Genomic DNA, 27880 nt, shown 5'->3' on the forward strand with positions numbered 1-27880 from the left:
TTCATATATATAATACATATAAGCAATAGCTTGCTGTAGTCCAGTTTGATACAAACATACCACTTTTATATTTTATATATTACAAAATACAAATGTATAATTTATATATTTCATGGAAAATCTTTGTTTTCATTTTATGTAAGACTATTACAGAAAATATTATTTTAAAAAGCATACACCCGAAATGACTTTTCCATAGGCAGGCCCTGACTAATATGTGTACATTCTGGTATGAAGACAGACAAGAATTACATTTTAAATCCACATTACAACAACTTTTATTCTAGATATTTATTCATTTCAAGGACATGGCACAAAAACACCATCACAAATAAAGTTTAATGCCTGCTGTTATAGCCAATTTGCTTAAATATATTTTCTCAAACATTTATTAAATAGGTTTATGAAAATATCTTAAGTAGATTTCCTTAGGGGTGCCTGGGTGGCTCAGTCGTTAAGCGTCTGCCTTTTGGCTCAGGTCATGGTCTCAGGGTCCTGGGATCGAGCCCCACATCGGGCTCCCTGCTCGGCAGGAAGCCTGCTTCTCCCTCTCCCACTCCCCCTGCTTCCTTCTCTCACTGTGTCTCTCTCTGTCAAATAAATAAATAAAATCTTTTTTAAAAATTTCCTTAATTTCTTTAGCCTAAAATGGCAAAATATAGGAATGTTCTGCAAGTCAAACAGTCATTTTTGTATCTTAAAACATTAAATACTAAGGTTCAAATGAACACTTTAGCAGTTTGGGGGGAAAGCCAGAACTCTTTTCAATTCCAGACTACTACTTTACTATATTTTGTTTCTTCCAATCTTAAGTGATAAAAAGTTAACTCATAAGTAAAGATATTATCATATCACACTAACGAACGAAGGGTTAATCCTTACTACATTGACTCAGTGGGGCTGACACTGACCTCAAAAGCTGCTTCTGATTATTTAGCCATCTGAAAGCTTCAGTATTGCAAGTTATAATGAACAAACTGACAAATCAATTTCAACAATAAAATGAAAATTGTGGCAGGAAGAAATGGCAAATATATATTTAGCAAGTCTATAAATCCCAATGCAGGTAGCTGGGCAGTCTGAGCATTAAAGTGTTTTACCTAAGGGTTATAAACAATTTTTCTCAAGTTTATAACTAGAAATCACAATATGGGAATATTCTCAGAGTTCACTATAGATATAAGATTTCTTAGAAAAAAAAAAATCCCTCAGGAAACAAAACCAAAAGCTAATAAATGGCTTTTTGTGTGTGTAAGTTTTAGATAAAGGATGCATAACAAATGAGAAACATTAACAACCAAGTAGAAGAAATGAAGTTATTACCTGAACATTACACAAATACTATAAAAATGGTAATAATAACAAAGCTACTACTACTTTAGGTTATAAAGCATTTTTATGTGTTGCATATTTATACCCAACAAATGTTAAACCAAATCAGATTATGATGCTTTCCAAATGGACAACTCTTTATCAGGAAAAGGAAAATTCATATTTATAAGACTTAATGCAGTACCTTATTTTTCTCTAATTTTATCATCTACAATTCATCAAAGAGAAAATTATACTGTAGAATGCCTTGTTGGTTATTTCTGACCAGCTTATAGTTGCGATTTTGGTATTCTATTAATCACCTAATTCATTTAATTTAATTTTTTAAACTCATTTAATTTTAAATAGAAAATTTAAAACTTAATAAAGAAGATCGTTTGCTAAAATGTTAGTGTGAATGAAAGTTAAAATGCCACATTACTGATAATAGAATCTATTACTTTGTGGCAAAACACTACATATAATATTGCCCAGGAACATTTCCCATGGGGGGATTATTATAGATCTGTCCATACTACTAAGAAAAGGGGCACCTGGGTGGCTCAGTCGTTGGGCGTCTGCCTTCAGCTCAGGTCATGATCCCGGTGTCCTGGGATCGAGCCCCGCATCGGGCTCCCTGCTCAGCGGGAAGCCTGCTTCTCCCTCTCCCACTCACCCTGCTTGTGTTCCCTCTCTCGCTGTGTTTCTCTCTATCAAATAAATAAATAAAATCTTTAAAAAAAAAAAAAAAAAGAAAAGAAAAGGGGTGCCTGGCTGGCTGAGTCGGTGGAGCATGAGACTCTTGATCTCGGGGTTTTTAGTTCCAGCCCCATGTTAGGTGCAGAGATTACTTAAACATAAAATCTTTAAAAAAAAAAAATCATAAAAAGTTAAAAAAAATTCTCCATATGAATTTTGGAATTCTCCAAATTTTTTTAACTCTAAAATTATGAATAGTATTTATCTCTTTAAGGGTTCATTATGGAATGCATCAGACACAATGGTTTATTTAAGCATGATGGAATAAAGACACAGATTTTTACCCAAATATAAAACAGCTGTCCAAAACACCATGGATTGCTGGAATTTGATCAGATGAGAAGAGCAATGCTTGCCAGCAATCCATGTATCAAGAAAGCCAATAAGAGTAGTCCGGTTGAAATTAACCTAAGAAACTATTCTTTTCAAAATACCAATTGGTCCTCCTTTCCTTTCAACCACAATGATTTTAAATAATGTTTACAATGCAACGAGATTATGTTCAATGTATTTTATACAATGAACACACATTTAAGATGTTATTTTCTTTCTTTTTTTAAAAAAGATTTTATTTATTTATTTGTCAGAGAGAGAGAACACAAACAGCGGGAGTGGGAGAGGGAGAAGCAGGCTCTCTGCTGAGCAGGGAGCCTGACACGGGACTCGATCCCAGGACCCCGGGATCATGACCTGAGCCGAAGGCAGACGCTTAATGACTGAGCCACCCAGGCGTTTCCTAAGATGTTATTTTCTTAAATGTATAAAACTGAAGATATTTCTAAGAAAGTTGATCCTAACAAAGCTGATATTTCTCAACTTACCAGAGTATTTGAGACTGATACTGAACCACCCCTACCTTTTGGTTCCCCAAGCTTCATCCCTCCTATCAACCATTTATATAGCAAGCTCTTAAAATGCCACTTTCTGCAAGACCTACTAATGTAATGAATCTATGCTGACACATGATTTCCATCACATAAAACAAGTCATACTTTATAGAAAAAAGTGCTATATACATATGTTCTTTCTAAACACTTGTCTCTCTTTCCTTTGCATGTTGTATAAATCAGGGATAAGAAAACTTTTTATAAAAAGCCAGACAGTAAATATTTTAGGATTTGAAGGCCGTAAGGGCCACCGCTACTTGACTCTGCTGCTGCAGCGTGAAAACAGCCACAGACAATACATAAATGAATAAGCATGAAGTTTTTTAATAAAATTTTATTTACAAAAACAGGTGGCTGCCCAGATTTGGCCACTGGCTACAGTTTATAAACTCCTGGTATAGATTATCACAGAACTGAGACGGATGTACTTAACTTTAGAGAATAGTGCTATGTAGATACCAACACATGCTTTCACAATTATATCTGTTCATATACTTAGAAGAACTGCCTAAGTTTTATTAAAATCACAACAAAGATTCTTTAAGAATAAATCAGCAAAATCAGGACATTGTGTCACATGGTCAGCAAGGAGTTTCAAGTTTGAAGCAGGCACAATAATCATAGTATCAACCATCTTTTTTATAGACATAAGGTAATGTTAAGTACTATATTTTTAAAATACATTTCAAGTCCCCCCGCCTTATCTGTGAGGGATACAATCCAAGATACCTCAAACCGCAGATAGTACTGAACCCTATACATACTAGGTTTTTCTTATATATACATATCTAAGATAAAGTTTAAATTATAAATAAGGCACAGTCAGAGATTAACAACAATAACTAATAATAAAATGGGACAATTACAACAATATACTGTAATGAACGTTATGTGAATATGGTTTCTCCCTCTCCCAAAATATCCTACTGTACTGTACTCACCCTTCTTGTGATGAGGTGAGATGATAAAATGCCTACGTGGTTAGATGAAGAGAAGTGAGTGGCACAGACACTGTGATGTAGTGTTGGGCTACCACTGACCCTCTGACAATAGGTCAGAAGGAGGATCACTTGCTTCCAGGCCATGGGGGATCCTCAGGTAATTGAAACCATAGCAAGTGAAACTGTGGATAACAAGGAACTACTGTACATATGATATAAACATATTCTTTTATTTTGGGGGGAAAATCTGACTTGTTTTAAAAAAGATTTTATTTGTCAGAGAGAGAGAGAGCACTAGTAGGGGAAGGGCAGGGGGAGAGAAGCAGGTTCCCCACTGAGCAGGGGCCCAAGGCGGGACTCGATCCCAAGACCCTGGGATCATGACCTGAGCCAAAGGCAGATGCTTAACCAAATGAGCCACCCAGGTGTCCCAAAAATCTGACTCTTAAATAAATTCCCAAGTTTCAAGCAAACAGAAGGATAGTGATAGTTATTATTTTATGAACATCTCAAAGAATTACTAATCACAAAATTTTAAATTGGTAATTCTAATGCTTCTGTCTTTTCCATGTGTTTTCTCCTCCATGATGAATGCCCTTTCCTACTTTGCCTGGTAACTTTTATTTTATTTTTTTAAAGATTTTATTTATTTATTTGACAGAGAGAGACACAGCGAGAGAGGGAACACAAGCAGGGGGAGTGGGAGAGGGAGAAGCAGGCTTCCCGCAGAGCAGGGAGCCTGATGTGGGGCTCGATCCCGGTCATGACCTGAGCCGAAGGCAGGTGCTTAACGATTGAGACACCCAGGCGCCCACCTGGAAACTTTTATTATATGCTTATTTAATTCAAGCATTTGTTCTTTGGAAATACTCCTGACATGTACCATCTACTCCACTCAAACCACTAGTGTTGGTTGGGGCCCCTTTTCTATATTCTTTAGCATTCTGTAGTTAATTCAATTACAGAAGTTCCCACCTGGTTATGAAAAAATTTTACTCACTTCCAGACCGGAGTAAGACAATATTTAATAAATTCCATGATCATCACCAATGTTTTCTTACCATAATATCTCCATTTACAAGTTATTAATTTTGACTTAATCTTAGTTTGTTCAAGAATTTTCATAAGTTCTACACTCCTTTGACATCACATATCCAAAAATATGTATCTGCAGGCTTAGATTTTCATGTCAGCTTAGCTAACAAGAGGGCACAAATTTATTTTTAATAAAGTAAAAACTATTTTATTCTACTATCTACTTGTAGCAAATAAGTCTCAATCCAGCTTGATTTTTTCTCACTGAATTTTCTTCTGTTTAATTGTAGGACTCTTTCTTTATCCTTGAAGTTCAGTTATGCACCAGAAAAATGTATTATTCCTCTATTTCATTTTTCTCTTTTAGAAATATGAATTATGTGAATGTTTGATCTCTGTTGTCCGCTTTCCATAGCTAGCATTTTCACAATAGTTTTCTCTCTGACTCTTCTAGCTTCCTTTTGTGTGATTTCTTCATAAGTTGGGTCCCTTTATCACTAATTTTATTTTTAGCAGTTTTGATTCTTTAACTTGCTTTTTCTAAGATGATCTTCACTTTTTTAATGGGTCTCCCCTCACTCTCTTTTCTTGGCTCTGCCGCCTCAGTTTCCATCTAATCTTACAGTTACTTCATCTCTGTTCTCATATTTCATTGGTATCCATAACTTCTTTCATTTCTTTTAAAATACAGAAAAGTTTTATCTGAAAAAGTCTCCCGTTTCTTGGGGTAGTTCTTCCAAAGTACACCCTTCATGTACGTTTACTTGTTAGTGCGTATCTACCTCTCCTGTCTGCGCCTGCTGCTTCCTTCCTGTGCCCGCCATTCCACTCTTTTCATGATAGCCTCTGTACAGAGGACCTATGCTCATTCCATTTTGGTTTTTGCTAATTTCTCAACTTCTAATGTGAGTAGTCCCATCCATGTCTGCTGATTTCCTAAGAAGGGTAGGCAAAAATTTACCTGCTAAAAAAATGGGTCTTAGTATAAAGAATAACGCAAGATCATTCCAGAAAAGTCTAATGTTAGAAATCTTAGAAAAGTCTAACAGAGAAAATGTAAATCATCTATAATCTTATTATCCAGAAATAAGTTCTAGTTACATTTTGATGGTACTTATTACCAGTATTTTCCTATGCATGTATATCACCTCCATAATTAAGAGAGTTATAGATATACCCTTGCATCACATTTTTTCACTCACATTACCTGTGAGCATTATTATACATTATCAAAAGCTTTTTGAAAATATCATTCCAAGTAAGTATACTATATCCCTTCATGTGATTGTACCATCATTTAAAGATTCCTCTAAACATAGGAAAGATGTTCCCATCACTGCTTTTTTAAAATAGTTATCCTATTTATATTTTTGAAGTATCTGTAAAAAAAAATGGTTCTGAGTTCCTAAATTACAAAATATCCTGTCTTCTTCTTTACAATTAAAAGCCAAGATAATGGAAACCATTAACAAGACGAAAAGGCAACCTACTGAATGGGAGAAGATATTTGCAAATGATATATCCAATAAGGCGTTAATATCTAAAATACATAAAGAACTTATACAACCCCACACCAAAAAAAGCCCCAAGTAATCAGATTAAAAGATGGGGAGAGAATCTGAACAGACAGCCAAGAGATACTTGAAAAGGTGCTCACCATTGCTAATCATCAGAAAAATGTAAATCAAAACCACAATGAGATATCACCTTACATCTTGTCAGAATGGCTAGAATCAAAAAGACAAGAAATAACAAGTATTGGGACGTCTGGCTGGTTCAGTTGGTAGAGCATGTGACTCTTAATCTCAGTGTTGTGAATTCAAGTCCCACACTGGGCATGGCATCTACAAAAGCAAAGAGAGAAAGAGAGGGAGGGAAGAAGAGAGGGAAAGAGAGAGAGAGAAAGAAAGAGTGAATGAACAAACGGACAAGTATTGACAAGGATGCAGAGAAAGGAATCCTGGTGCACTGCTGTGGAAATGTAAATTGGCACAGCCACTGTGGAAAACAGTATGGAGGTTCCTCAAAAAATTAAAAATAGAAATAGCATATCCAGTAATTCCACTACTGGGTATTTACCCAAAGAGAACAAAAACACTCGTTCAAAAAGATATATGTAATCAAGTGTTCACTGCAGCATTATTTACAATAGCCAAGATAATGGAAACAATCCAAATGTCCCTCAAGAGATGGATGGATAAAGAAGATGTGGTATAGACACAATGGAATATTATTCATCCATAAAAAAGAATGAGATCCTTCCATTTACAACAATATGGATGGACCTCGAGGGTATTATCTAAGTGAAATAAGTCAGACAGAGAAAGACAAATGCCATATGATTTCACTGATATGTGGAATCTAAAAAACGAATAAAAAAACGAAAAAAACAGACTCTTAAAAGTAGAGAACAAACTGATGGTTGCTGGCAGGTGGGGGGATGGGTGAAATAGATAAGGAGGATTAAGAGGTACAAATTTCCAGTTATAAAATAAATAAGTCATGAAGATGAGAAGTATAGCTTAGGGAACATAGTCAATAATACTGTAATAACACTGTTTGGTTACAGATGGTGACTACACTTATCGTGGTGAGCACTGAGTAATGTACAGAATTGTTGAATCAATATGTTGTACACCTGAGGCTAATACATGTTAATTATACTCCAATTAAAAGAATGTATGTTAATTACACTTAAAAAAAAAAACAACTAAGCGACTTACACTTTTGGCCAAGGCAGACTACTTAGAACTCAATTTTACCTTCCTGCCATTACACACTAAAACACTGGACAAAACATGTAAAACATCAGACATAATACATTGGGTAGCAGAGGATAGCAATCCCTGAGTTGTGGGAAATAAGCCAGGCAAGCAAGCATTAGATTTCCCATGGCTTTCTGTCAGAGGCAATTTCTAGACTGTAGCACAGCAGTCTAAATGAGTTGAAGAGACAGTGACCAGAGTTTAGGGAAATTGAGGCAGTTGGGATTTGTATGAACGAGTTCAGTAAAGAAGGAAGTACGCAGAGAAAAAGCTCTAGATAGCTGCATAAAGAATGTCTGTAATCTTTGGCTGAATATTAAATTGCACATGCATAAGGTGAAACTCACAAGACTGGGAAAAGAATAATCCACACAAAGCTGGAAGATATGAGCATTCTGAACAGCCAGAGTAGAGAGATTTCAGTGACACTAAGGGGATTCAGTAGAGAGTCTAGAAGGGTCACATGTAAAAGAAAGGCTAAAATAGTCTTGGAGTAAAGGCTACTTGAGACACACTACCGAAGCTTAAAAACAAGCCTCAAAAGGATAAAGCTGATCTGCAAGAAACATAACCACTTGCCAAAATAAAATTCAACAGCCTTAAAGGAAGTAACACTCAATATAATCACCACAATGTCCAGCATCCAATCACAAATTGTTAAACTTGCCAAGAAGGAAGTAACACTCAATATAATCATCATAATGTCCAGCATCCAATCACAAATTATTAAATTTGCCAAGAAGCAGGAAAGTAGGGCTCAGAACCAGGGGAAAAAAAATCAGACCAGAAATGATGGAATTAGTAGACAAGGACATTTAATAAACTGACTTCTACTTTTGGGAAGATGGAGTAGATGTCCCTTCCCTATGCCTCATGCTATGTACAACTGAAAATCCTGGAGATTATATATAAAATAAACATAAGAATATACTAAAAAGTGGAAAGAAGAAAGAACAGCTAGGGATCTCAAGACCTGAGAAACAAAAGAATGGTGAGTTCTCCGCTTTTCTTCTCAATTCAGATTTTTCAGACTTGGAGCTGAAGAAGCCAGCATCTCAGAAATGTCAATGGACATAGACAAATGAGGACCCAACAAAAGTCTGCTCTCTTTAGCCAAAGGACTGGGAAAATGGCAGCATAACAAAAAAGACAACTTTCCGAAAATAACTTTTACTGCAGCAAACACCACAGGGAAAACAAACTGTGGTACCACCTCCACCCATTCCAGTCAAGAGAGGAGTCTAGAAGTATATTCTCAGAAGGCTGTTATGAGGCACTCTAACCCTCCTGCCAGTAATGTCAGAGAAGAGCAAGTAGGGAACTGAAACTTTCATCCTTGCCAGTCAAAAATGAGCACCGCTTCCCTCCCCTGATGACATCAATGGAACCTCTCCACCAGCAGAAACAAGGAGCATCTGCTCAATAGATACTGAACAAAGAACCTGGACTTCTACCTATAGCTGGCAATAATGAGACAGGACCTAACCTTCTGTCAGAATAGTGTCCAAAAAAGCCATCTAAAACTAAAGTTTAAAGATGACAAACAGGGGCACCTGGGTGGCTCAGTCATTAAGCATCTGCCTTTGGCTCAGGTCATGATCCCAGAGTCCTGGGATGGAGCCACGCATAGGGCTCCCTGCTCGGCAGGAGGCCTGATTCTCCCTCTTCCACTCTCCCTGCTTGTGTTCCCTCTCTCGCTGTCTCTCTCTGTCAAATAAATAATAAATAAATAAAATCTTAGAAAAATAAAGATGACAAACAGGGGTTCCTAGGTGGCACATTTGGCTGAGTGAACAACTCTGGGTTTTGGCTTAGATCATGATTTTAGGGTCGTGGGATCCAGCCGTGCATAGGGCTCTGCACTCAGCATGAAGTCTGCTTGAGATTCTCTCTCCTCCTCCCACTCGTGCTCTCTCTAAAACAAATAAATTTATCTCTAAAATAAATAAATAAATCTTAAAAAAAATAAAAGTGAAATAAAGATGACAAACAAATGGCCAATAAGCACATGAAAAGATGCTACACATCACTAATCACTTGAGAAATATGAATCAAAACTACAATGAGCTACCACTTTATACCTGTTAGGGTGGCTATTATCCAAAAAATAAGAAGAAGAAGAACAACAACAACGACGACGACAAGTGTTGGCAAGGATGTAAAGAAACTGAAAACCTTGTGTATTGCTGGTGGGAATATAAAATGGTGCAGCTGCTAAGGAAAACAGCATGGCAGTTCCTCAAAAACTTCAATATAGATTTACATATGACCTAGAAATTCCACTCCTGGGTACATACACAGAAGAATTAAAAAGACTCAACCAATATTTGCACACAAGTGTTCAGAGCAGCATTATTCACAAGAGCCAAAAGGTAGAATTAACCCAATGTCCATCAACAGATGAATGGACAAATTGTGGTATATACATAAAATGGAATCTTATTTCTTAAAAAGGGATGGAATTCGACACATGCTACAGCATGGATGAACCTTGAAGACATTATGCTAAGTGAAAAAAAGCCAGAAACAAAAGGACAAATATTTTATGATTCCATTTATATAAGGTATCTAAAAATGGCAAATTCACAGAGATAGAAAGTAGAATGGTGATGACCAGGAGCTGGGAGTAGAGGAGAATGGGGAGTTATTATTTAATGAGTACAGAATTTCAGTTTGGAAAGATGAAAAAGTTCTAGAGATGGATGGTGGTGATGGTTACCCAACAATGTGAATGTACTTAACGCCACTGAACTGTATACTTAAAAATGGTTAAAATGGTAAATTTCATGTTGTATGTACTTTACCACAAAAAAAAATGATTTAAAAAAATAAGATCGAAAGTCTCATGACAAATTATGAAAATGTCCAAGATTCCAATGAAATTCATTCATACCAAAAATCAGGAAGATCTTACACTGAATGTAAAAAGATAATCAATAGATGCCAACATCAAGGTGACAGAGATGTTAAAATTATCCAATAAAAATACCCTATGCATGTGCAATTTAAAGCAGAAATGACAAAAATGCTTCAACAGGCAATTATGACTATGCTTGAAACAAAGGAGCTTATATTACTACTTAGTAAAAAATTTCATTAAGGAAGTTCTGTTCACAGCAATATTTAATAATTTTAAATCTGAATGCAACTTATAACATAGCCTCCAAATAGGTAAGGTCAATGACAGAACTAGCAGAGAAACAGACAAATTCACAATCATAATGAGTGATGTTTTCCATGAGCTTCATAGTAATTGATGGGAAAAAATAATAAAAATTGGAAAAGCATAATTAAAAATTCTAATTTAATGGGTGTACTGTGTTATATATACTATCACAAACAACTGCAGTTGAATACTCATTATTTTTAAGAATACAGAGAATATATGGGGTTCCTGGCTGGCTCAGTCGGAAGAGCATGTGACTCTTGATCTTGGGGTCATGAGTTCAAGCCCCACATGGGGTGTAAAAATTACTTAAATAAATAAAAAAACTTAAAAAAATATTTTAAAAAAGAAGAATACAGAGAATATTTTTACAAAAATTGCCCACATATTAGGCCATAAAGCAAGTTTCAACAAATTCCAAAGGATTTAAGTTGCACAGAGCATATCGTCTAACCACAATGCAATCAAGCACTTAAGAAAATAATAACAAAAGTATAACTAGAAAATTTCTTATGTTTGTTTGGAAATTAAGAAACATACTTCCGGGTGATTCATGGGTTAAAGAAGAAATCACAATAGAAATGAGAAAATACTTTGAACTTAACAGTGAAAATACTAAATATCAAAACCTAATGAATGTAGCTATTTAAAGGAAAATAAATAGCCTTAAATGCATTTAGGAATGAAGGTTGAAATGAGATTTTTTAAAAATTAATCTCAGGAAATTAGAAAAAGAACAGCAAAATAAACTCAAAGAAAGTGCAAGTAAGAGCGAAACAGGAGCCTCCGTACTTAAAAGGCAGTGGAAATAATATGCAAGTTTCTGCTTTTTTTTGTTTTGTTTTGCCTTGCTTTGTTTGAAGGGGTTATTCTAGGAGGACTTCCTAAGGAAATGTACCTGAACATTTTATAAATCCTTGCCAGCACAATGACTTTTTTCTTTTTGTAATAAATTGTGGTGTAAAACATACACAACATAAAATTTATTATTTTAACCCTTTTAAGTGTGCAATTCAATGCCATTAAGTACATTGACAATGTTATGCAATCATTACCACTGTCTATTTCTAGAACTTTTTTATCATCTCAAAGAGACTCTACCCATGAAACAATAACCACTCAATCCCCTCTCCTCTCAGCCCCTGTTAACCTCTATTTTACTTTCTGTTTCTCTGAATATGCTTTTTCCAGGTACCTCATATAAGTGGAATCATATAATATTTGTCCTTTTGTTTCTGGCTTCTCTCAGTATGTTTTCAAGGTTTGTCCATAATGTAGCATATGTCAGAATTTCATTCCTTTTTTATGGCAGAACAATAATTCATTGTATGAACATACCACATTTTGTTTTTTAATAGCATATTAGTCCTCCTCATCATTTCTACTATCTTATAACAATATTATTGTTTACTAAGAGCTTATATAAGCTCTTGGGTGTTTTTTGTTTTTTTGTGTTTTTTTTTTGCAATACTCCAAGCAATAAATCACAAGTTCTTGTAGTGAATTAGACCTGTTATCACTTGGTTTATAGAGAACATAAAGGAAAAAATGGATTTTACACTGTAGTTTTTCCCCAAATAAATTTCTATCCGGTTTATATTCTCTCTCTCTTTTTTTTTTAATGATTTTATTTATTTATTGTCAGAGAGAGCACAAGCAGGAGGATTGGCAGGGAGAGATATGCTGAGCAAGGAGCCGGATGCAGGACTCAATCCCAGGACCTTGGGATCGTGACCTGAGCTGAAGGCAGCCACTTAACCAACTGAGCCACCCAGGGATCCCTATAATCTCTTTTCATTAAACCAAGATTCTCTATTTGTTTTAAGATTGACTTCTACTATATATTTCTCTCAGCTGGGCCAATATGCAAGAGTAATGCGAGCATATGTGAATAGGCAAATATCATTTAAATAAATATGAAACAACCTTTCCTTACAAGGGAAACTTCATATGCCCACCAAAAAAGTTCCAGGGAAACCAGCCACAGCATATATTTATCGGGCTGATGTTTTGTTACATGTGAAAAGTCTTTTGAATAAATGAGACATTTTAAATATTTTCTCATCCAATCTGGTATTTAGTTCCCTATGAATTTTCGTTTATGTTCAATTTCAAATTTATCTGTTCTTGTTCAATTTCAAATTTGGATTATTTATCTCTTTGGTGTTCCTTCCTCTCCAAGAAAAATAAAATTAAGGGTGAGAAAGGGAAAAAAATTAAATTAAATCTGGCCAATTTAGTTGCTTATTAATATTGCTATTACATATTAAAGTATGATAAATTACTGGCCAAAAAATAAGGTTTGTGGTTAAAAAAAAAGTGTACCTACAAAGTTCCCTGAGAACCTTTAACTTGTTTCATTATGTGAGCCTTCACTCTTTGTATTTTGTATATTTTCTGCTACATGAAGATACTATTTTTAGCACCCATTTTTCTCAGCTTCCCTATTTATATTTTGGTATCTACATATACCAAATCACTTTGGATTCCCAGCATGGAGAAGACACTGCAGATTTACCTTCTCCCCAAATGTAAAACATGAATATAAAAGGGAAAAAATACCAACAGCATAAATCCTCAAAGAGTACTTTTCCTTACATCTATAAATATCTCACAGAAATTAAAAACTTCTGGGAACTTAAAATTGGTCAAGGAAATAGATGTTTTAATTCTCCTAAGTATAGCACAGAGAATAAAGTTTGGTACCAACAACAACTTCAAAAAGGTTATCTGACTATATCGTTAGAATATTTGAAGAAAAAATATTCTTCTCTTTTAAATATTTATTTATTTGAGAGAGAGAGAGAACACACAAGTGTGAGCTGGGAGGAGTTGCAAAGGGAGAGGGAGAGAATTTCCAGCAACTTTCCACTGAGTGCAGCGCTGGCGGGGGCTCAATCCCAGGACCCTGAGATCATGACCTGAGCTGAGTCCACACTCAACCGACTAGGCCACCCAGAGCATCCCATTACTACTTCTTCATAAGAATTTTTGAGGTTTTTAGGTATTAAAAAATAATACAACTTTATCCCTTCTTCAGTTATATTGTTATTGACTGGGAAAAATTATGTAACTAAGAATTATGAGAATTATATTTTGGCACATACGCTTCTTTTTGGTACTTCATTTTCCTTTGTGTTATAGGTATTTGTGTATGTACTATATGCCCAACTAGATTATAAATGACTTATAAGCAAGAAACATAGCCTATTTCATGACTGCATTACCCATCATGCCTAATGTAGCACTTTGCACATAGTAGGTCTCAAATATTGGTAGAATATAGAATTACGGAATAATTGTGTAAAAAATTATTTAAATTAACAGTGAAAAAGGTTACTTTATTCTCAGACTGTAATGAAGACTATTTCAAACTCTATGCAGTGATGATACACACAAATATTTAAACTATTTATGTGCCTCAACTTGACATAATTTTATGATAACTTGATGGCAATCACATTTAAATATATTAGAATATTTTTGTAATAATGCTACTCTAGAATAACAACTTTAATAGCTGAGAAAACATGTTAAAGACCATTAACCTGAAAGAAACAGGAACATTAAATATTTTTTTCAGAAATCAATGTATAAGGTTAAACATTCCACTATAATATTTATGAGCAAATCTGAAATTATAATTTATAAATGCAAACTATCAAATGTTTCAGCTAGACAATAATTTAGACTATATTTTATTATTTCTCCTGTGTACACATTGCTGAATACTATATAAAAAACATTCTTTTCTTCTTTAGTGTCTTTGACTGTAACTATCTAATATCAAAATGAATTTTGCTTGAATGCAAGACCATGGCAATGCTATAAAAGCCCTTAATTATCAATCAATATGATATTAATCAGTAAACACAAGTAAGTGATTTTCTTTACCTTTAGGACAGCAATGAATGGTACGAAGTTAGCTCTTTGGAGTCCATTTTTATAGAGATCTGAAAGAAAAAATTGCTAATAGCTTTTTACTTAGCCTAAATCTAATGTTAGCTCATATCTCAGTCTGGAAAATAAAGCTTTCTATTTATAAAAAAGATAAACACGCAAAAGAAAAATAACCAAAGTTGATTTCTATTCTGGTACTACACAAAATTCATTATATTCTTAATAAGAGGAAGAATTGACAAAATTATGAAAGAAAATCAAAAGACATCCAATCAAATTGGCTTTACACTATAGTAAAAAGCAATAAAAGAATTTGGAAGATATCACAAATAATCCTAAGTCAATAACTCAACATATATATTTTTTAAAGTATTTAATATTTCAACATACAGAATTTTACTGGGAAAGGGATTATATTGCCCTTTATCTCAATCTATAGTAAAAATTGTCAGTACAGAATTAAAAGTGTGTAACAAGATTAGCCTTTTAAGAAAACACATCGAAAGACAGAACTGTGCATGTATTTGTATCAAGACTACATATTTAACATTAAGGTAAATGACACTAAGGCCACTTTACTTTAAAAGAAATTACCTAAGCTTTGCAACAGTGGCAGTATCATAGCCAATGACGTTTATCCAAGGCGCGATTATTGCTAATTAAAAGAAATTACCACAAAATTAAAATTCCATTCTCAAAAGACTATAAATTTAATGCAGTTATAAAATAATAAACAGCTAGTATTTTTGGCCTTAGAATGGTGGTTTTTATATATGCACGTGTCACAGTGCATGTATGTTCAGACATATCCACACACATGAAACTGTCCAGGGCAAATAAGTGGAAAGGGGTAACAAATTTTAAGCTTTGCATATTTTTCTTTATTCTTCCTTTTTTCTTTCTTTCTAAAAAAAGAAGACTTGGAACTTTATTAAAGAGAATGAAATGTTATTGCATATAAAGCATTCCTTTTAAAAGTAAAATCTAAAGTAATGAGATTTTTTTAAAAGTATAAAAATGGGAACAGTAAAAAGTTTTTTCAATAATAAAACCCATGAATTAGGTTATGTGTCTTAATTTTCCTTTAAATATGCTTTATAGGGTCCTTTCTATACTTCCTTGTTTAGAGAAAATTTGGTAACTGAGATAGACTTCAACTGTCACTTTTACTTATGGAAATAAAATATGGTCATTAGGAAACATTTATTCTCTTTAGAAAAATATTCATCATAACGTCATTATAGTGTAGAAAGTATTTGCAAAGCTCTTTGGTTAATTAAGGATAAGAGGCTTTAATTCAGTTACATTTAATATTCTTATTTAAGGATATTATAAAAGGTAAGATAATATTGGCCAGGCTGTTGGAATCTTCAAATTCAAAGTGAGATCCTTCCTTTCCTATAATCAATACCTCAAATGAGTAAAATAGGTAAAATGCAGGAAATGGGTTATTAAGTTAGGTATTTCAGAATCTTCCCTAATTATCAAGTTGTTGGGGAAGGTGCATAAAAACACTGCTGTATGATAAGAGTTGACAGCCATGATTACCAATAAGTGGTAAAATTTGAAAATAAAATAATCTTATTTTATTTATTTATTTTTTAAGTAGGCTCCACGCCCAACGTGGGGCTTGAACTCATGACCCCAAGATCAACAGTCACATGCTTCACTGACTGAGCTCCACTGACTGAGCCAGGTGTCCCAAAAAATAAGATAATTTAAATACACTCAATGTTTACAGCAGCTTTATCTGGAATAGCCAAAAACTGGAAGCAATCCAAATGTCCATCATTAGGTGAGTGGATAAGCAAACTGTGATATTTCTGTACAATGAAATAAATACTACTTAGCAATAAAAAGTAGAAACCATACACACAACAAAATAAATGAATCTCAAAATAATTACGCAGAGTAAGAGGCCAGACCAAAAAAAAAAAGGTATATACTGTGTGATTCCATTTATATAAAACTCTAAAAAAAGCAAATTAAAGCTACAGTAATAGAAAGCTAATCAGTGGTTGCCTAGAGAAGGGGCCAGCAGGACAACAATGACCGGGAGAGATGAAAACAGGGAAAGAGGAGTTTTAAGTGTGACAGAAATATTCATTATATTGATTGCAGTCGTAATTTCACAGATGTATGCACATGCCAATATTTTGTAAACTGTACCCTTTAAATATGTGTCATTTATTGTATATCAATTATAACTCAATAAGTTCTTTTAAAATTTATTGGGAAAAATACCAAAGTGAATATTGAAGAACACAATGTTATAGAACTAACACTGAGATATTACACAAATGAAAGTTTATCTATGTTAAGGTAACTTTTTGGTCTCACTTACAGAATAGTATCTTTGTTATGAACACAAAAGGCTCTGAGACGTAACTTAACAAGTGTGTACCTTTCAGTAGGTTCATGACAATGAAAGGTATAAAAACGCCCACTTGTAATATTCTTGATTGAAAGTTTCCACTCGTCAGCAAAGGTAAAATCAAATAATACCTTTCAGTCTTCAAGAGTTAAATTTTTAAAGGGTTAACTTTAAAAACACTCTGCCTTTATAAGGATATATAATCCAAACTTTATGCTCTGAAAAGTATTTTCTAAATAGAATTCCAAACAAAATTCATTTGGCTTGAAAACCTTTAGGTTTTTATAGGACACTTAAGTGAAAAAGAACTGTACTCATTAAATTGAAGAGTTTTTTGTAATTCAAATATTATGCTAATTATCAATGCAATAGATCTATCTCCTGAAATGTTACTTAGCTACCATTTTTTTCATACTAGTTGTTTAATATTATTTCTCTCAGACATAAAGATTTTATAATACATTTGTATCAACATTTGTCATTGTTTACTAAATACTATTTAAAAATTCAGCAGAAGTTCTTGCCTACAATTTTTTAATGATCTCTAAACAGAGTTAAATGAGCACTTGGTCATATAAGAGAGAGTACTGAAATTATGGCACATTCATTTTTCAAGACTGGTAATAAGGACCTCTACATTCTCCACAGTGAATAACTATAATAATACTTACAGACAAAATACATGCAAAGAGGATTTTTAAAGCAATTACAAGGATCTAAATACTTTGGAGATGTACATGGATATACAGATTTTTTCCTTAAAAATCCAAGCATCGCAGAAGAGGTTATATACAAACCTAATGGTAACCATATATCAAAAACCACTAATAAATATGCAAAGAATAAAGAGAAAGAAATCCAAACATATCACTAAACAATTCAGCAAAACATGAAAGAAAGACAAGTAAGGATCAGAGAACGAACATCTTTAGAAACAACCACAAAAAAAATAATAAATTGACAATAAATACATATCTATCAATAATTACTTTGAATGTAAATGGACTAAATGCTCCAATCAAAAGACATAGGGTGACAGAGTGGATAAAAAAATAAGACCCATCTATACGCTGCCTACAAGAGACTCATTTCAGACCAAAAGACACTTGAGGATTGGAAGTGAGGGGATGGAGAAACATCTATCATGCAAATGGTTGGCAAAAGAAAGCCAGAGTAAAAATACTTATACTGCACAAAATAGGCTTTAAAACAAAGACTGTAACAAAGACAAAGAAGGACACTATATACTAATAAAGGGGACAATCCAACAAGAAGATATAACAATTGTAAATATTTATGCACCCAACATAGGAGCACCCAAATACATAAAACAGTTAATAATAAATATAATAATAATAACAAAAATAAAGGGGGGCACCTGGGTGGCTCAGTCGTTAAGCGTCTGCCTTCGGTTCAGGTCATGATCCCAGGGTCCTGGGATCGAGCCCTGCATCGGGCTCCCTGCTCAGCAGGAAGCCTGCTTCTCCCTCTCCCACTCCCCCTGCTTGTGTTTCCTCTCTCGCTGTCTCTCTCTGTCAAATAAATAAATAAAATCTTAGAAAAAAAATAACAAAAATAAAGGAACTAATTGATAATACAGTAACAGTAGGGAACCTTAACACCCCACTTATATCAATGGACAGATCTTCTAAACAAAAAATCAACAAGGAAACAATGGCTTTGAATGACACACTGGACCAGATGGATTTACCAGATATATTCAGAAGATTCCATTCTAAAACAACAGAATATACATTCTTCTCAAGCGCACATGGAACATTCTCCAAAACAGATCACATTTTAGCCCACAAAACAAGCCTCAACAAATTCAAGAAGACTGAACTCATACCATGAATCTTTTTGGACCACAAGGCTATAAAACTAGAAGTCAACAACAAGGAAAAATCTGGAAAGACCACAAATACATGGAGGTTAGATAATCTGCTACTAAACAATGAAGGGGTAAACCAGGAAATAAAAGAAGAAATAAAAAGTACTTGGAAGCAAATGAAATGAAAATACAATGGCCCAAAACCTTTAGGATGCAGCAAAAGTGGTCATAAGAGGGAAATTTATAGCAACACAGGCCTACCTCAAGAAGAAAATTCTCAAATAAACAACCTAACTTTACATCCAAAGGAGCTACAAAAAGAAAACAAACAAAATCTAAAACCAGCAGAAGGAAGGAAATAATAAAGATTAAAGCAGAAATAAATGATAGAAAAACTAAAAAACAAAACACAATAGATCAACGAAACCAGAAGTTGGTTCTTTGTAAAAAAAAAAATCAATGAAATTGAGAAGCCTCTAGCCAGACCTACCAAGAAAAAAAAGAGAAAGGACTCAAATAAAATCACAAATGACAAAGGAAAAATAACAACCAACGCCACAGAAACACAAACAATTATAAGAGAATATTATGAAAAACTACATGCCGACAAATTAGCCATCCTAGAAGAAACAGATAAATTCCTAGAAACATATAAACTACCAAAACTGAAACAGGAAGAAATAGACAATTTGAATAGACTGATAACCAGCAAAGAAATTGAATCAGTAATCAAAAAACTCCCAAAAAACAAAAGTCCAGGACCAGATGGCTTCACAGGCAAATTCTACCTGTGAAGGTAGAATGATGAGTTAATACCTATAATTCTCAAACTATTCCAAAAAATATAAAAGGAAGGAAAACTTCCAAATTCATTCTATGAGACCAGCATTACCCTGATAACAAAACCAAATAAAAACATCACAAAAAAAGAGAACTATAAGCCAATATATTTGATGAACACAGGTGCAAAAATCCGCAATAAAATACTAGCAAACTGAATTCAACAACACATTAAAAAAATCATTCACAATGATCAAGTGGGATTTATTGCTAGGTTGTAAGGGTGGTTCAATATTCACAAATCAATCAACGTGATACATCACATCAATAAGAAAAAGGATAAGAACTATATGATCATTTCAGTAGATGTAGAAAAAGTGTTTGACAAAGTAGAACATCCATTCATGATAAAAACTCTCAACAAAAATAGGTTTAGAGGAACATACCTCAACATAATAAAGCCCTTATATGAAAAACCCCACAGCAAACATCATCCTCAATCAGGAAAAACTGAGAGCTTTTCCCCTAAGGTCAAGAACAAGACAAGGATGTCCACTCTTACCATTTTTATTCAACAGAGTCCTGGAAGTCCTAGCAATAATAAAACAAAAAGAAATAAAAGGCATCCAAATTGGTAAGAAAGAAGTAAAACATTCATTATTTGCAGATGACATGATACTCTATATAGAAACCCCAAAAGACTCCACCCAAAACCTGCTAAAACCGATAAATAAATTCAGTAAGGTTGCAGGATCTACAGAAATCTGTTGCATTTCTATACACCAATAATGAAGCAGCAGAAAGAGAAATTAAGAAAACAATCCCATTTACAGTTGCACCAAAAATAATAAAATACCTAGGAATAAACCTAACCAAAAAGCTAAAAGACCTGTTGAAATAAATTGAAGATGACACAAAGAAATGGAAAGACATTCCATGCTCATGGATTGGAAGAAAAAGTATTGTTAAAATGTCTATACTACCCAAAACAATCTAGATATTTAATGCAATCCCTATCAAAATACCAACAGCATTTTTCACAGAACTAGAACAAACAATTCTAAAATTTGTATGGAACCACAAAAGACCCCAAATAGCCAAAGCAATCTTGAAAAAGAAAAGCAAAGCTAGCGGCATCACAATTTCAGACGTCAAGTTATAGTACAAAGCTGTAGTAGTCAAAACAGTATGGTACTGGCACAAAAATAGACATACAGATCAATAGAAGAGAATAGAAAACCCAGAAAGGAACCCACAACTATATGGTCAAATATTCTTTGACAAAGCAGGAAAGAATATTCAGTGGGAAAAAGACAGTCTCTTCAACAAATGGTGTTGGGAAAACTGGGTAGCAACATGCAAAAGAATGAAAATGGACCACTTTCTTATACCATTCATAAAAATAATTTCAAAATGGATTAAAGACCTAAATGTGAGACCTGAAACCATAAAAATCCTAGCAAAGAACACAGACAGTAACTTCTTTGACACCCGCCTTAGCAACTTTTTTCTACATATGTCTCCTGAGGCAAGGGAAACAAAAACAAAAATAAACTGTTGGTACTACATCAAAATAAAAAGCTTCTGCACAGCAAAGGAAACAACCAACAAAACTAAAAGACAACCTATGGAATAGGAGAAGATATTTGCAAATGACATATCTGATAAAGAGTTAATACCCAAAATATATAAAGAACTGATACAACTCAACACCCAAAAAACAAATAATCCAATAAATGGGCAGAAGACATGAACAGACATTTCTCCAAAAAAATATCCGATGGCCAACACACATGAAAAATTGTTCAACATCACCCATCATAAGGGATGTACAAATCAAAACTACAATGTGATATCACCTCACATCTGTCAGAATGGCTAAAATCAACAACACAAGAAACAACAGGTGTTGGTAAGAATGTGGAGAAAAAGGAACCCTCATGCACTGTTGGTAGGAATACAAACTGGTGCAACCACTGTGGAAAAGAGTATGGAGGTTCTTCAAAAAATTAAAAATAGAACTACCCTACAATCCAGCAATCACACTACTGGGTATTTACCCAAGGAATATAAAAACACTAATTCAAAGGGATACATGCACCCCTATGTTTATAGCAGCATTATTTACAATAGGCAACATTTGGAAGCAGCCCAAGTGTCCATCGATTGATAAATGGATAAAGAAGATGTGGCATATATACACAATGGAATATTATTCAGCCATAAAAAAAAATAACGAAGTTGTGCCATTTGCAACAGCATGGATGGAGCCAGTGAGTATAATGTTAAACGAAATAAGTCAGAGAAAGACAAATACCCTATGATTTCATATATATGTAGAATTTAAGAAACAAAACAAACAAGCAAAGGGAAAAGAGACAAATCAAGAAACAGACCCTTAAGGGGCGCCTGGGTGGCTCAGTCGTTAAGCGTCTGCCTTCGGCTCAGGTCATGATCCCGGGATCCTGGGATCGAGCCCCGCATCGGGCTCCCTGCTCCGCGGGAAGCCTGCTTCTCCCTCTCCCACTCCCCCTGCTTGTGTTCCCTCTTTTGCTGTGTCTCTCTCTGTCAAATAAATAAATAAAATCTTAAAAAAAAAAAAAAGAAACAGACCCTTAATTACACAGAACAAACTGATGGTTACCAGAGAGGAGGTAGTTGGGGGGATGGGTTAAATAAGTGATGGGGATTAAAGAGTACACTTGTCATGATGAGCACCTGAGCACCGGGTGATGTATGGAATTGTTGAATCACTACATTGTACACCTGAAACTAATGTAACACTATATGTTAATAAATTGGAATTAAAATAAAAACTTATAAAACAAATCCAAGTGTCAAAACCAACAAGGTGTAATGCTTATTTATATAAGTACATAACTGTTGAGAGTAAGAAAACTTTTAAGATCAATAATTAAAAGGAATTTTCCCTTTAACGCAATGAGATACCACCGCACACCAGTCAGAATGGCTAAAATTAACAAGTCAACAACAAATGTTGGTGAGGATGCAGAGAAAGGGGAACCCTCTTACACTGTTGGTGGGAATGCAAGCTGGTATAGCCACTCTGGAAAACAGTATGGAGGTTCCTCAAAAAGTTAAAAATATTATCATTTTATATTCATTTCAACATACGTTCATTAATTTCTACTGAATAGTTATGCTGAAATGAGTGAAGACAAAAGATAAATAAAAAGAGGAACTAGGATTTACAGAATACTGACTAGGAGCCAGGCAATTCACTAGGCAATGTATACAAGTCACAGGAACACTACAAAGCAGATATTTTTACCTCCCTTTTACAGAGAAAGAAACTGATAGTCATAGTTTGAGATAATCTGCTGAATTTCCAGCCAGTAAGAGGTATATCTAGGAGTCAAGGTCTTGAATGATGTTAAAACTTGTGGACTTCCTCAGAACCATGTTGTGACCAGTTTGGCTTATCACAGCTGACAGACACAACCAGACTATAACCATGATTCAAGGTAAAAAGGGACAGAGGTATAAATATAATACACAGAGCAAGAAGCTATTCATTTTATCATGGTTCAAAAGCAGCTTTACAGAGGGAACAGTGGCACTAGACCACCTTGGAAAAATAAGCAGATTGCCACCCAGCAGAGAGGAATGAAGGGCGCAAGAGTCAGTATGAGCTCATGACTCTTATCTTCTTTTCTAATAGTAAACAATCTATCGTTCAAATAACCACATTCTGAATTGAACTTTCTTGAATCCACTATGGTGGACAAACTTTTAGAGTGGCCCTTCCTAATCCCCAGACCTGGTATTGTACCTTGGTGTAAACATCAGACACCAGGATCCTTCAGTTACCCCAAGAATAGGAAGCAAGTGCAGTGAGTTCCACAACTGCCCCAGCTTAGTGCCTGGGGAAAGTTTATAGGACTCTGCTCAGAGAGGGGGAATCCAGGCTGCGCCTGGCAGCCTCCCTGAATTGAGAAGGATGAGAGTCCTGAGAGGACAAGGCAAGCAGAGTTCCCAGGGCAGAGTACCAGAGAAAAGAAAGCTGCCCAGTGAAAAAGCTCTGGAGATCTGCTAAAGGTCCCTACTGAGTCCTCAGTGAAATACTGATCAGACATGTGTGGGAGGAAACTACCCAAAGCCGGGCAAAAAAAATATCTGAAAGTATTAGAGAATACCATCATTGGAGCTCCCACATGGCTGGGAATGGTGCCTGTCTCCACCAGTCAGACTGGAAAACCTCATAATTCATGGGGTACTGGGTACCATTTCTAAGAATGGGAATAAAGCTCAAGAGTATTTATAGGAATACAAAAATCTCCAGCACTCAACATGGTACAATTTACATTGTCTGACATCCAATAAGAAAATGACCAAGGCATGCAAAGAAAAAGAAAAATATGGCCCATAATGAGGAGAAAAATCAATCAACAGAAACAGACCTAGGATTGACACAGATAATGAATTTAGAAGACAAGTACATTACAGTTATTGCTGTATTCCATGTGTTCAAGCACCATGAATAAAGATTGTCCCAATCAAATAGAGACACGGAAAATATAAAAAAGGCTTAAGATGAAGTTTTAGAGATGAAAACAGTATGTGGGATGAATAATATGCTGGATGGGAATAACAGTAGATTAGACAGTGCAGAAGAAAAATATCAGTGAACTTGAAGATACTACAATAGAAGCCAGCCAAAATGAAGCACTGAGGGGAAGAAAAAGTACGAAACCAGGACAGAATAAGTGAGCTGTGGTGCAACTTTAAGCAACCTGATAGATGTATAACTACAGTACCCAAAGGGGAGAAGAGGAGAGAATATTAAAAAAACTAAAGAAATAATGGTCAAAATATTTCCAAACGATGAAAACTATAAACCCACAGATCTAATTTGCTCTATGAGGCCCAAGCACAACACCAAGGCATATTATAATCATTATAATCATTATAATTTATTATTTTTTTTGTGGTTGTTTCTAAAGATGTTCGTTCTCGGATCCTTACTTGCCTTTTAAAGGACAATGGAAAAAACAAACAAAACTGTCAACAAAGAATTCTACCCTGAGCAAAAGCATCTTTAAAAATACAGACTTTTGGGGCGCCTGAGCAGCTCAGTCAGTTAAGTGTCTGACTCTTGCTCTCAGCTCAGGTCTTGATCTTAGGGTCATGAGTTCAAGCTCCGAGTTGGGCTCCACGCTGGCCATGGAGCCTACTTTAAAAAACAAAACAAAACAAACAAACAAAAAGACTTTTTGTGACATTGAAAGGCTGAAAGAATTCATCACCAGAATACCAGAACTACAAAAAAAATCTTAAAAAGAAGTCCCCCGGCAAAAAAATATTAGATGGAACCCCATAATACACAGAGGAATTAAGAGCACCAGAAATGGTAATTATGGGTAAATAGGAAACTTTATTATTATCTAAATCCTTTTTTTAAAAAGATTTTATTTATTTATTTATTTGAAAGAGAGAACATGGGAAGGGGGGCAGGGGAAGAGAGAAGAGAGGAAGAAATAGACTCCCTGTTGAGCAGGGAGCCTGATGTGGGTTCAATCCCAGGACCCTGGGATCATGACCTGAGTCAAAGGCAGACACTTAACCAACTGAGCAACTCAGGTGCCCTTAAGTCCTTTTCTTTTTTTTTTAAAGATTTTTATTTTTAAGTAATCTTTACACCCAACGTGGGGCTCAAACTCACAACCCTGGGATCACGAGTCCCATGCTCTTTCGAATGAGCCAGCCAGGTGCCCCTCATCTAAATCCTTTTAAAAGATAACTATTTAGGGGCACCTGGATGGCTCAACTGGTTAAGAGGCAGACTCTTGATTCGTTTCAGGTCATGATCTCAGGGTCATGAGATAGAGGAGCCCCCACAAGGCTTCATACTCAGTGCGGAGTCTGCTTATCCCTCTCCCTCCTCCTCTGCCCCTCCAACCCCCGCCTCCCCCACCATTTGTGCCCTCTCTCAAATTACTAAAATCTTTTTAAAAAATTAAAAAAAAAAAAGGGGCACCTGGGTGGCTCAGTCAGTTAATCGTCTGTCTTTGGCTCAGATCATGATCCCAGGGTCCTGGGATAGAGCCCCGCATTGGGCTCCCTGCTCAGCAGGGAGCCTGCTTCTCCCTCTCCCTCTGCCCCTCCCCACTGCTCATGCTCACACACGCTCTAACTCTCTCTCTCTCAAATAAAAACAAATATTTAAAAATTTAAAAAAATGAAAGATAAGTATTTAAAGCAAATATAACAGTATACTTTGGCATGTATAACATTGGTGTATAAAAAAATGGGTGTATACTGTTTAAAGTAAGGTTCTTACACTATACTAGAAGTAGTATAACATCACTTAAAGGTAGACTGATTTAAGTTAAAGTTTTATACTATAATCTCCAGAGCAAACCATAAAACCTTTTCTAAAACCTCATAAAAGTGAAATTATAGAGTATATATTATTTTGTATAAGGCTTCTTTAACTCAGCCTCTTTCTGAAATTCACCCATGTTGTTATGTGTTTATTCCTTTTTATTCCTTTTATTCATATGCTACAGTTTCTTTATCCATCCTCTGGTTGATGAAAACCTGATCAGTTTCCAGTTATTGACTATTACAAATAAAGCAGCTAGAACCTTTTTTTTTTTATGTTCAATTAGCTTATATGTTGGCTAATAGAACCATTCTTGCACAAATTATTTTGTCAACTTTTTTTCTTCCCATTTCTATGGGTAAATATCTAGGAGTTTAACTGTTGGATCATAGGGTTAGAAGTATGTTTAATTTCATAAGAAAATGTCAAACCTTTTTTCACAGTATCTTATACTCTACATTCCAGACAACAGTGTAGGAGAGTTTTAGTTGCCCCACATCTTCATAAGTAGTTGGTTTTGCAAGTCTTTTTAATTTGAGTCATTGTTGTGGGTACGTATTATGATGTTTCACTGTGCTATTAATTTGCATTTGCCTGATGACTATTTAAGTTGGCATTTTTGCATATGTCTCCTCAAAAGAAGTGCCTATTCAAAAATTGGGCCCAATTCTTATCAGGCGGTTTATTATTGGCTTTTAAGAATTCTTTGTATATTCTAGATTCTATTCCTTTGTCAAATACATGATTTACAAATATTTTTTCCCAGTCTGTGGCTTGTCCATTCATTTTCCTAAAGTGCTTTTGAAGGAGCAGCAGTTTTTAATTTTGTTGAAATCTAATTTATCATATTTTTATACTATTGTTTTCTAGGACTTAAGAAATCTTTGCCTACCCCCAAATCATGACAACATACTTCAAATGTTTTCCTCGAAAAGCTTTATAGTTTGTTTTTTTGACTTAGGTCTATGATCCATCTCAAATTAATTTTTATGATATATGAGGTAGGGGTCAAGGTTCATTTTTTTCCCATAATGATATGCAGCTACTCCAGCATCATCTCTTTCCCCAATAGACTGTTCACTGCCTTTGTCAAAAGTCAAATGATCATAAGTAGGTAGGTATCTGTTTCTGAGCTCTCCATTCTCCATGCCAATCATTAATTTCCACTGATTAATTTTTCTATCCTATGCCAATACCACACACCTTAATTTTTTGTAGATTTCTAGTAAGTCTTAAAACTGCTTGTCCTTCAGCTTTGTTGTTCTTTAAGAAAAAAATTGGGGGGGGGATGCCTGGGTGGCTCAGTCAGTTAAGCATCTGCCTTTGGCTCAGGTCATGATCCCAGGGTCCTGAGATCAAGTCCCCCATCAGGCTCCTTGCTCAGCGGGGAACCTGTTTCTCCTTCTGCCTGCTGCTCCCCCTGCTTCTACCCTTTCTCTCTCTGACAAATAAATAAAATCTTAAAAAAATATATTTTTTAAGTAGACTCCATACTCAACATGAGGCTTGAACTCACAGCCCTGAGATTAAGAGTCATGTGTTCTACCAACTGAGCCAGCCAGGTGCCCCAACTTTATGCTTTTTAGACTGTTTTGCTTACTCAAGGTATTTTTTTTTCATTGCCATATAAAACTTGTCAATTTCTACCCCCCCTCCAAAAAAAAGCATGCTGGGGTTATGATTATCATTGTACTGAATCTACATATCAATTTAAGAAGTGACATTTTTTCTAATATTGAATGCTCCAATCCAAGAAAATAGTATATCATTCCATTTATTTAGGTC

General features: G+C 34.9%; 1 protein-coding gene across 4 annotated transcripts in view; it reads right to left on the bottom strand.

The window, feature by feature from the left end:
- The window catches only part of AFG1L (AFG1 like ATPase), a 232441-nt gene that overhangs the window by 90819 nt on the left and 113742 nt on the right, over positions 1-27880 (bottom strand). For all 4 annotated transcript variants that reach the window (XM_032408123.1, XM_032408121.1, XM_032408120.1 and 1 more), the window contains exon 8: positions 14759-14817. In XM_032408123.1, the coding sequence (XP_032264014.1) occupies positions 14759-14817 (59 nt within the window). The remainder of the gene's footprint in view (positions 1-14758; positions 14818-27880) is intronic.

Source organism: Phoca vitulina, unplaced genomic scaffold, assembly GCF_004348235.1.
Source record: "Phoca vitulina isolate PV1807 unplaced genomic scaffold, GSC_HSeal_1.0 scaffold9, whole genome shotgun sequence".
Lineage (NCBI taxonomy): Eukaryota > Metazoa > Chordata > Mammalia > Carnivora > Phocidae > Phoca > Phoca vitulina.